Source organism: Aquarana catesbeiana, linkage group LG04, assembly GCF_042186555.1.
Source record: "Aquarana catesbeiana isolate 2022-GZ linkage group LG04, ASM4218655v1, whole genome shotgun sequence".
NCBI lineage: Eukaryota > Metazoa > Chordata > Amphibia > Anura > Ranidae > Aquarana > Aquarana catesbeiana.
In genome coordinates this window covers 623456631-623469038 of record NC_133327.1, presented here as the reverse complement: position 1 = coordinate 623469038, position 12408 = coordinate 623456631, and the positions used below count along the sequence as shown (strand labels likewise).

At 51.6% G+C, this 12408-nt stretch overlaps 1 protein-coding gene across 1 annotated transcript in view; it reads left to right on the top strand.

Moving 5' to 3' along the window:
- DNAH14 (dynein axonemal heavy chain 14) overlaps nucleotides 1-12408 on the top strand; it is a 415539-nt gene that overhangs the window by 28152 nt on the left and 374979 nt on the right. Inside the window, 1 exon segment of the mRNA XM_073628322.1 lies at nucleotides 5318-5467. Within this exon segment, the coding sequence (XP_073484423.1) occupies nucleotides 5318-5467 (150 nt within the window).

Here is a 12408-nt window from a genome sequence, read left to right as displayed (position 1 = left end):
TGTTTAAGACCCACCCTATCATCTGTAAACCACACCCCTTCCTCTTTTTAGGCTCATTTGGCACCTTTCAGGGGGGAGGGGGGAACAGGTACCTGTCCTGTTTTTGACAGGTACCCTTCCCCACTCCTTGGAGACTGCAACTAAATGTGGACTGTTTAAAGGGTTTGCATTGATTTTAGCATGCATGGAGCACTTTGCACATGCCAGTGGCGGCTGGTGCTCAAAATTTTTGGGGGGGTGCAAACAAACTAAGAAATTAAAAAAAAAAGACATCAATTGCAGCCTCACTGTGCCCCATCAAATGCAGCCACTGTTCCATCAAACGCAGCCACTATTCCCACCAAACGCAACCACTGTGCCCATCAATTGCAGCCACTGTGCCCCATCAAACGCAGACACTGTGCCCACCAAACGCAGACACTGTGCCCACCAAACGCAGACACTGTGCCCACCAAACGCAGACACTGTGCCCACCAAAAGCAGACACTGTGCCCATCAATTGCAGCCACTGTACCCAAGAATTGCAGCCACTGTGCCACCAAACGCAGCCACTGTGCCCACCAAACGCAGCCACTGTGCCCACCAAACGCAGCCACTGTGCCCATCAATTGCAGCCACTGTGCCATAAAACGCAGCTACTGTGCCCACCAAACGCAGCCACTGTGCCCCATTAAATGCAGCCACTGTGCCCACCAAACGCAGCCACTGTGCCCATCAATTGCAGCCACTGTGCCATCAAATGCAGCTACTGTGCCAACCAAACGCAGCCACTGTGCCCCATCAAATGCAGCCACTGTGCCCACCAAATGCAGCCACTGTGCCCACCAAATGCAGCCACTGTGCCCATCATTTGCAGCCACTGTGCCATCAAACGCAGCCACTGTGCCCACCAAACGCAGCCACTGTGCCCACCAAATGCAGCCACTGTGCCCACCAAATGCAACCACTGTGCCCATCATTTGCAGCCACTGTGCCATCAAATGCAGCTACTGTGCCCACCAAACGCAGCCACTGTGCCCCATCAAATGCAGCCACTGTGCCCACCAAACGCAGCCACTGTGCCCACCAAACGCAGCCACTGCGCCATCAAACGCAGCCACTGTGCCCACCAAACGCAGCCACTGTGCCCACCAAATGCAGCCACTGTGCCATCAAACGCAGCTACTGTGCCCACCAAACGCAACCACTGTGCCCCATTAAATGCAGCCACTGTGCCCACCAAACGCAGCCACTGTGCCCATCAATTGCAGCCACTGTGCCATCAAACGCAGCTACTGTGCCCACCAAACGCAGCCACTGTGCCCCATTAAATGCAGCCACTGTGCCCACCAAACGCAGCCACTGTGCCCATCAATTGCAGCCACTGTGCCATCAAATGCAGCTACTGTGCCCACCAAACGCAGCCACTGTGCCCCATCAAATGCAGCCACTGTGCCCACTAAACGCAGCCACTGTGCCCATCATTTGCAGCCACTGTGCCCACCAAACGTGCCCACCAAACGCAGCCACTGTGCCCACCAAACGCAGCCACTGTGCCCACCAAATGCAGCCACTGTGCCCACCAAATGCAACCACTGTGCCCATCATTTGCAGCCACTGTGCCATCAAATGCAGCTACTGTGCCCACCAAACGCAGCCACTGTGCCCCATCAAATGCAGCCACTGTGCCCACTAAACGCAGCCACTGTGCCCATCATTTGCAGCCACTGTGCCCACCAAACGCAGCCACTGTGCCCACCAAACGCAGCCACTGTGCCCACCAAATGCAGCCACTGTGCCCACCAAATGCAACCACTGTGCCCATCATTTGCAGCCACTGTGCCATCAAATGCAGCTACTGTGCCCACCAAACGCAGCCACTGTGCCCCATCAAATGCAGCCACTGTGCCCCATCAAATGCAGCCACTGTGCCCCATCAAATGCAGCCACTGTGCCCACTAAACGCAGCCACTGTGCCCACCAAATGTAGCCACTGTGCCATCAAACGCAGCCACTGTGCCCACCAAACGCAGCCACTGTGCCCACCAAATGCAGCCACTGTGCCATCAAACGCAGCTACTGTGCCCACCAAACGCAGCCACTGTGCCCCATTAAATGCAGCCACTGTGCCTACCAAACGCAGCCACTGTGCCCATCAATTGCAGCCACTGTGCCACCAAACGCAGCTACTGTGCCCACCAAACGCAGCCACTGTGCCCCATTAAATGCAGCCACTGTGCCCCATTAAATGCAGCCACTGTGCCCACCAAACGCAGCCACTGTGCCCATCAATTGCAGCCACTGTGCCATCAAATGCAGCTACTGTGCCCACCAAACGCAGCCACTGTGCCCCATCAAATGCAGCCACTGTGCCCACTAAACGCAGCCACTGTGCCCACTAAACGCAGCCACTGTGCCCACCAAATGCAGCCACTGTGCCCATCATTTGCAGCCACTGTGCCATCAAACGCAGCCACTGTGCCCACCAAACGCAGCCACTGTGCCCATCATTTGCCGCCACTGTGCCATCAAATGCAGCTACTGTGCCCACCAAACGCAGCCACTGTGCCCCATCAAATGCAGCCACTGTGCCCACTAAACGCAGCCACTGTGCCCACCAAATGCAGCCACTGTGCCATCAAATGCAGCCACTGTGCCCATCAAACACAGCCACTGTGCCCACCAAACGCAGCCACTGTGCCCACCAAACGCAGCCACTGTGCCCACCAAATGCAACCACTGTGCCCATCATTTGCAGCCACTGTGCCATCAAATGCAGCCATTGTGCCCCACCAAACGCTGTCACTGTGCCCATCAATTGCAGTCACTGTGCCCATCAATTGCAGTCACTGTGCCCATCAATTGCAGCCACTGTGCCTTTAAAACGCAGCCATTGTGCCCCATCAAACGCTGTCACTGTGCCCATCAATTGATTTATTCAATAACTTTACCTGCTGTTCTTTGGGGTTCCCTTGTGCCTCTCTCTCTCTTCCTGACGTCACTGCCAGACCCTGCCCCAGTGCCGAGGAGAAGGGTCAAGCAGTGTGGAGGAGGGTAGGCGGAGCATAAGGCTCCACCTCCGCCAGTCATCGGCCGCTTATGGGGGCATGAGTCACATGCCGCCCCCCCGCATGAGAGGAAGTCCCCCCACCCGTCTTTCTGATTCCCGGCTCCCGCGGCCGCCCCCCCCGCACACATGCAGCCCACAGCGGCCGCCTTGCTGTAGCGAGCGGCGCTGCTGTGTATGGGCGTGCTTGTCAGAGGGTGGAGGGGCGTGAGCTCTGCTAAGCACGCCCATACACACGCCCCTCCACCCTCTGCCAAGCACGCCCATACACAGCAGCGCCGCTCGCTACAGCAAGGCGGCCGCCGTGGGCTGCATGTGTGCGGGGGGAGGCCGCGGGAGCCAGGAATCGGGTGGGGGGACTTTCTCTCATACGGGGGGGCGGCTTTTTTTGCCACCCCCCGCAAAGTGCCGCCCTAGGCCTAGGCCTTGTCGGCCTAGGCCAAAACACAGCCCTGGGGGGGGGAGAGAAAGGTATAAAGTGGATGTAAACCCAATGTCATCCTTTCTAAACTACTGCCATAAGGGTTATCTATAAGGATATACATGCCTCTGTCTGTTATGAGACCCAAAAAACTGCAGATTCTGTGGGTGGGTCTGTGGTCTGGAGCTTGGTGGGTGTAGTCGTGATGCCAGTAGACTCCCCGCCCACTTCTACACTCCATTTTCTCCTGTGTATTTCTTACTCTGATCTTCTGCTATGATCTCTAACATCCAGTGAAAAGACAGGAAAGTAACCATATGACTTCAGCATACCAAATCATGCTGAGGTGTGGAACAGCCAATCCTTGCAGAGCTGCTGAAGAAAGGAGTGGGGGTGGGAATTAAAAAAAAAAAAAAAAGCATGTCTTAGGCTAGTGCACGAGATATGTAAATCACCTGTCACTCACAGCAAGGGGGAGGATTCAACAAAGTTTTTCTCTGTTTGTCAAGTTTTATCTCACTGAACAATAAAAGAGGATTGCTCAGAGCTGGATTAACTCTTTGTGGCAAGACTGGGCTCAAATGATAGGAAATCTTATACTCTACATTATGACATCAAAAGAAAAAAAATTTCAGATTTACATCCGTATGGTGTACTGCTTTGGATTATATGTCAATAGGGAGGATTGAGATTGGAGTGCAGCTGTCTGGGACTTTCCTTCTACCTTGGGCTTTAGGTTAGTTACCCAATGGTAGTGCATACCAACTGTATTGCATAAGGTGTTCCTATCTGTACCAGAGACCTGCTGCAGATGCAGTTACACCTCTGGATATGTACTCCAAATCTTCTGGTCCTGTCCAGCCCTCCACAATTTTTGGACTCCATACCATTGCACATAAATTTACTTACCGTGATGTTCCAAAAACACTGGTGTACCTCCTGCTGCATCACAACACAGCCTCCTTATAATTGTGTAAAAAGTCAGTGAATAGAGATTTGATTACCACAGATCATGCATTTCCACTCACTGGAAGTCTACCACCCCTCCAGTAATACAACAGTGGATACAATGTGTGTAGGACATCAGACTTGTGGAGGATCTCACTAGGTCCCTGCAAGGTACTGGAACTAAATTCCATAATAGCCGGTGCCATCGGATAGAATGCCCTTTGAAAATTAACTCAAACAACTCCTCATGGCATGAAATAGCTAGACTTCTGAACCCCGACCTACCTCAAACGCAGACAGCTCTCATTCCCCCACAAATAAGCTTACTAATATCATCTATACCCACACCTATTCCGCCATACTTGTTCCTTTTCCCCAACCTTCTAATCTAGCCCCCACATCCTCCTCCTATATTCCACTATCTTTCCTTATACACAATTTCTATGTGGGAGTGGTTGTTTGGGGAAGGAAAGAGAGGAAGGAGCCCAACTTGGAGTTTGGCTTTACCTTAGCCCTCCCCAGCAGCACACACTCTCCTTTTGCTCCCCTGCCACTCCATTCAGCTATTGGGAGCAAAGGAGAGCCCTGTGTGAGTTACAAGTTGCCGTAGTCGTGGTTGACATAGGAAAGGTAAGTAAAACTGATGGGAAGAGGTGATGAAAGCAAACCTGTTTCTTTGCCCTGACTGACCAAGTCATGGGGTTACTTTATACAGTAAAAAAAATAGCAGTGTTGTCAGACTTCTTTGGAAGTTGATGCACATACAGGATGAATAAAGATGGCAGAGATCTTTTGTGGCTGGCATAATGTAGATTGCCTATGTTTTGTGTTCAAATTAAATACAAAGAATATTTGGGAAATAATTGTATTTTTTTACTTTGTTTTCTTTCTTTTGACCTCAGGAAGAAAGACACATGATGTACGCCACGGAGCGCAGGAGCGATCTGCTCTCTCGCTTACATTTCACAGCAGAGAATTCAGATGTTCTCCAGATGGTATCCAGAAACACTGCCATGAATAAACAGCCTGTCAGCCCTAATGAACACAGACTGGTGAGCACTCCTTTTTTTCTAGCATGAAAACAAAGTGTCTCTTCCTTTAAGCTCTGCGAATAGAACTGTGCTGCAGTTTTTATAATTGCCATATAATATCCACGCATCAACCTTGGAGTGGTCCTGTTTTGCCAGTTTTTTAAACAAGCAATGGATTGTTGAGGCCCAGGCTGACCTCATTTAAAGGGAACTGAAGCCTTTTTAACTTTTCTAACTATTCATGTGAGGGAAATCAAATTGTATTAAACCTGTACTTAGCCACTGCTGGAAAAAGCAACAGGTTCATTTGGCCTATTGTAATAATACGGCTGGACGGGTGCTCTGTTATCTTGGGTTGATGTCATATAACGTCCCCCCACTTGCAAGCCTTTTGCATGTCTTAGGGGCCGTGCAACTACACAATCTGTCATAGTTGTACTGGGCCACTATGAGCAGCCCTGGTCCTCACCCAAGATTTCATGGTACATGGCCCGTCCATCGTCTCTTTGATGCGGTGAAGTTGTCCTGTCGACTTAGCAGAAAAACACCCCCAAAGCATAATGTTTCCACCTCCATGTTTGATGGTGGGGATGGTGTTTTTGGGGTTATAGGCAGCATTCCTCCTCCTCCAAATACAGCGAGTTGAGTTTATGCCAAAGAGCTCACTTTTGGTCTCATCTGACCACAACACTTTCACCCATTTCTCCTCTGAATCATTCAGATGTTAATTAGCAAACTTCAGACTTCCTTCACGGCGTAGTGTGTTACCAATTGTTTTCTTGGTGACTATGGTGCCAGCTGCCTTGAGATCATTGACAAGATTCTCCTGTGTAGTTCTGGGCTGATTCCTCACCGTTCTCATGATCATTGAAACTCCACGAGGTGAGATCTCGCATGGAGCCCCAGACTGAGGGACATTGACAGTTATTTTTTGTTTCTTCCATTTGCAAATATTCGCACCAACTGTTGTCACCCTCTCACCAAGCTGCTTGGCGATGGTCTTGTAGCCCATTCCAGCCTTGTGTAGTTCTACAATCTTGTCCCTGAGATCCTTGGACAGCTCTTTGGTCTTGGCCATGGTGGAGTAATTTGGAATCTGATTGATTGCTTCTGTGGATAGGTGTCTTTTATACAGGTAACAAGCTGAAATTAGGAGCACTCCCTTTTAAGACCCTGTTCACACTGAGGCGGTTTTCAGGCGTTTTAGCTCTAGAAATAGCCTCTAAATAGCGCCTGAAAACCGCCTCCCATTCAATTCAGTGCGTCTTTCCACACTAGGGCGGTGCGCTTGTGAGACGTTGGGGAAAGTCCTGCAAGCAGCATCTTTGGGGCGGTTGGGGAGTGCTGTATACAGTCACAAGTTCATATAATCGGCTAAACCAGCCTCAATAAAACACTACTCTCCACAGACCAAAGTTCCTAATAGGATGACATTAACCACATAAGACTATACAAGCTCACCTCACACTTAACTAGGGTAATTGATTGGTGCAGACATGGGAATATTAATGGGATTGCTCCAACTTGGAACTTAGCCAAATTAGCATTTGAGACATATGGGATCTCCCCATCCCTTCCATACTATGGCCAATACTGAGAAATCCAAACTTGCCACCTGGGTTGCAGGAAACTCCTACCTATCATTTAGACAAAATAAACACAGTGTTGTGCACTTTATTATAAACTTCTCCTGGATAACAACAGACCAAATGCAACAGTACACCATGGGGGGGGGGGGGGGGGGGGCAGTGGTGTATTTAGGTTTTGTGCTGCCCTAGGCCTGACTAAACTCATGCACCCCCCTAATTTAAATATGACCCACCCCTTGCTGCTGAGGCCACACCCCTTCCTGTTTAAGACCCACCCTATCATCTGTAAACCACACCCCTTCCTCTTTTTAGGCTCATTTGGCACCTTTCAGGGGGGAGGGGGGAACAGGTACCTGTCCTGTTTTTGACAGGTACCCTTCCCCACTCCTTGGAGACTGCAACTAAATGTGGACTGTTTAAAGGGTTTGCATTGATTTTAGCATGCATGGAGCACTTTGCACATGCCAGTGGCGGCTGGTGCTCAAAATTTTTGGGGGGGTGCAAACAAACTAAGAAATTAAAAAAAAAAGACATCAATTGCAGCCTCACTGTGCCCCATCAAATGCAGCCACTGTTCCATCAAACGCAGCCACTATTCCCACCAAACGCAACCACTGTGCCCATCAATTGCAGCCACTGTGCCCCATCAAACGCAGACACTGTGCCCACCAAACGCAGACACTGTGCCCACCAAACGCAGACACTGTGCCCACCAAACGCAGACACTGTGCCCACCAAAAGCAGACACTGTGCCCATCAATTGCAGCCACTGTACCCAAGAATTGCAGCCACTGTGCCACCAAACGCAGCCACTGTGCCCACCAAACGCAGCCACTGTGCCCACCAAACGCAGCCACTGTGCCCATCAATTGCAGCCACTGTGCCATAAAACGCAGCTACTGTGCCCACCAAACGCAGCCACTGTGCCCCATTAAATGCAGCCACTGTGCCCACCAAACGCAGCCACTGTGCCCATCAATTGCAGCCACTGTGCCATCAAATGCAGCTACTGTGCCAACCAAACGCAGCCACTGTGCCCCATCAAATGCAGCCACTGTGCCCACCAAATGCAGCCACTGTGCCCACCAAATGCAGCCACTGTGCCCATCATTTGCAGCCACTGTGCCATCAAACGCAGCCACTGTGCCCACCAAACGCAGCCACTGTGCCCACCAAATGCAGCCACTGTGCCCACCAAATGCAACCACTGTGCCCATCATTTGCAGCCACTGTGCCATCAAATGCAGCTACTGTGCCCACCAAACGCAGCCACTGTGCCCCATCAAATGCAGCCACTGTGCCCACCAAACGCAGCCACTGTGCCCACCAAACGCAGCCACTGCGCCATCAAACGCAGCCACTGTGCCCACCAAACGCAGCCACTGTGCCCACCAAATGCAGCCACTGTGCCATCAAACGCAGCTACTGTGCCCACCAAACGCAACCACTGTGCCCCATTAAATGCAGCCACTGTGCCCACCAAACGCAGCCACTGTGCCCATCAATTGCAGCCACTGTGCCATCAAACGCAGCTACTGTGCCCACCAAACGCAGCCACTGTGCCCCATTAAATGCAGCCACTGTGCCCACCAAACGCAGCCACTGTGCCCATCAATTGCAGCCACTGTGCCATCAAATGCAGCTACTGTGCCCACCAAACGCAGCCACTGTGCCCCATCAAATGCAGCCACTGTGCCCACTAAACGCAGCCACTGTGCCCATCATTTGCAGCCACTGTGCCCACCAAACGTGCCCACCAAACGCAGCCACTGTGCCCACCAAACGCAGCCACTGTGCCCACCAAATGCAGCCACTGTGCCCACCAAATGCAACCACTGTGCCCATCATTTGCAGCCACTGTGCCATCAAATGCAGCTACTGTGCCCACCAAACGCAGCCACTGTGCCCCATCAAATGCAGCCACTGTGCCCACTAAACGCAGCCACTGTGCCCATCATTTGCAGCCACTGTGCCCACCAAACGCAGCCACTGTGCCCACCAAACGCAGCCACTGTGCCCACCAAATGCAGCCACTGTGCCCACCAAATGCAACCACTGTGCCCATCATTTGCAGCCACTGTGCCATCAAATGCAGCTACTGTGCCCACCAAACGCAGCCACTGTGCCCCATCAAATGCAGCCACTGTGCCCCATCAAATGCAGCCACTGTGCCCCATCAAATGCAGCCACTGTGCCCACTAAACGCAGCCACTGTGCCCACCAAATGTAGCCACTGTGCCATCAAACGCAGCCACTGTGCCCACCAAACGCAGCCACTGTGCCCACCAAATGCAGCCACTGTGCCATCAAACGCAGCTACTGTGCCCACCAAACGCAGCCACTGTGCCCCATTAAATGCAGCCACTGTGCCTACCAAACGCAGCCACTGTGCCCATCAATTGCAGCCACTGTGCCACCAAACGCAGCTACTGTGCCCACCAAACGCAGCCACTGTGCCCCATTAAATGCAGCCACTGTGCCCCATTAAATGCAGCCACTGTGCCCACCAAACGCAGCCACTGTGCCCATCAATTGCAGCCACTGTGCCATCAAATGCAGCTACTGTGCCCACCAAACGCAGCCACTGTGCCCCATCAAATGCAGCCACTGTGCCCACTAAACGCAGCCACTGTGCCCACTAAACGCAGCCACTGTGCCCACCAAATGCAGCCACTGTGCCCATCATTTGCAGCCACTGTGCCATCAAACGCAGCCACTGTGCCCACCAAACGCAGCCACTGTGCCCATCATTTGCCGCCACTGTGCCATCAAATGCAGCTACTGTGCCCACCAAACGCAGCCACTGTGCCCCATCAAATGCAGCCACTGTGCCCACTAAACGCAGCCACTGTGCCCACCAAATGCAGCCACTGTGCCATCAAATGCAGCCACTGTGCCCATCAAACACAGCCACTGTGCCCACCAAACGCAGCCACTGTGCCCACCAAACGCAGCCACTGTGCCCACCAAATGCAACCACTGTGCCCATCATTTGCAGCCACTGTGCCATCAAATGCAGCCATTGTGCCCCACCAAACGCTGTCACTGTGCCCATCAATTGCAGTCACTGTGCCCATCAATTGCAGTCACTGTGCCCATCAATTGCAGCCACTGTGCCTTTAAAACGCAGCCATTGTGCCCCATCAAACGCTGTCACTGTGCCCATCAATTGATTTATTCAATAACTTTACCTGCTGTTCTTTGGGGTTCCCTTGTGCCTCTCTCTCTCTTCCTGACGTCACTGCCAGACCCTGCCCCAGTGCCGAGGAGAAGGGTCAAGCAGTGTGGAGGAGGGTAGGCGGAGCATAAGGCTCCACCTCCGCCAGTCATCGGCCGCTTATGGGGGCATGAGTCACATGCCGCCCCCCCGCATGAGAGGAAGTCCCCCCACCCGTCTTTCTGATTCCCGGCTCCCGCGGCCGCCCCCCCCGCACACATGCAGCCCACAGCGGCCGCCTTGCTGTAGCGAGCGGCGCTGCTGTGTATGGGCGTGCTTGTCAGAGGGTGGAGGGGCGTGAGCTCTGCTAAGCACGCCCATACACACGCCCCTCCACCCTCTGCCAAGCACGCCCATACACAGCAGCGCCGCTCGCTACAGCAAGGCGGCCGCCGTGGGCTGCATGTGTGCGGGGGGAGGCCGCGGGAGCCAGGAATCGGGTGGGGGGACTTTCTCTCATACGGGGGGGCGGCTTTTTTTGCCACCCCCCGCAAAGTGCCGCCCTAGGCCTAGGCCTTGTCGGCCTAGGCCAAAACACAGCCCTGGGGGGGGGAGAGAAAGGTATAAAGTGGATGTAAACCCAATGTCATCCTTTCTAAACTACTGCCATAAGGGTTATCTATAAGGATATACATGCCTCTGTCTGTTATGAGACCCAAAAAACTGCAGATTCTGTGGGTGGGTCTGTGGTCTGGAGCTTGGTGGGTGTAGTCGTGATGCCAGTAGACTCCCCGCCCACTTCTACACTCCATTTTCTCCTGTGTATTTCTTACTCTGATCTTCTGCTATGATCTCTAACATCCAGTGAAAAGACAGGAAAGTAACCATATGACTTCAGCATACCAAATCATGCTGAGGTGTGGAACAGCCAATCCTTGCAGAGCTGCTGAAGAAAGGAGTGGGGGTGGGAATTAAAAAAAAAAAAAAAAGCATGTCTTAGGCTAGTGCACGAGATATGTAAATCACCTGTCACTCACAGCAAGGGGGAGGATTCAACAAAGTTTTTCTCTGTTTGTCAAGTTTTATCTCACTGAACAATAAAAGAGGATTGCTCAGAGCTGGATTAACTCTTTGTGGCAAGACTGGGCTCAAATGATAGGAAATCTTATACTCTACATTATGACATCAAAAGAAAAAAAATTTCAGATTTACATCCGTATGGTGTACTGCTTTGGATTATATGTCAATAGGGAGGATTGAGATTGGAGTGCAGCTGTCTGGGACTTTCCTTCTACCTTGGGCTTTAGGTTAGTTACCCAATGGTAGTGCATACCAACTGTATTGCATAAGGTGTTCCTATCTGTACCAGAGACCTGCTGCAGATGCAGTTACACCTCTGGATATGTACTCCAAATCTTCTGGTCCTGTCCAGCCCTCCACAATTTTTGGACTCCATACCATTGCACATAAATTTACTTACCGTGATGTTCCAAAAACACTGGTGTACCTCCTGCTGCATCACAACACAGCCTCCTTATAATTGTGTAAAAAGTCAGTGAATAGAGATTTGATTACCACAGATCATGCATTTCCACTCACTGGAAGTCTACCACCCCTCCAGTAATACAACAGTGGATACAATGTGTGTAGGACATCAGACTTGTGGAGGATCTCACTAGGTCCCTGCAAGGTACTGGAACTAAATTCCATAATAGCCGGTGCCATCGGATAGAATGCCCTTTGAAAATTAACTCAAACAACTCCTCATGGCATGAAATAGCTAGACTTCTGAACCCCGACCTACCTCAAACGCAGACAGCTCTCATTCCCCCACAAATAAGCTTACTAATATCATCTATACCCACACCTATTCCGCCATACTTGTTCCTTTTCCCCAACCTTCTAATCTAGCCCCCACATCCTCCTCCTATATTCCACTATCTTTCCTTATACACAATTTCTATGTGGGAGTGGTTGTTTGGGGAAGGAAAGAGAGGAAGGAGCCCAACTTGGAGTTTGGCTTTACCTTAGCCCTCCCCAGCAGCACACACTCTCCTTTTGCTCCCCTGCCACTCCATTCAGCTATTGGGAGCAAAGGAGAGCCCTGTGTGAGTTACAAGTTGCCGTAGTCGTGGTTGACATAGGAAAGGTAAGTAAAACTGATGGGAAGAGGTGATGAAAGCAAACCTGTTTCTTTGCCCTGACTGACCAAGTCA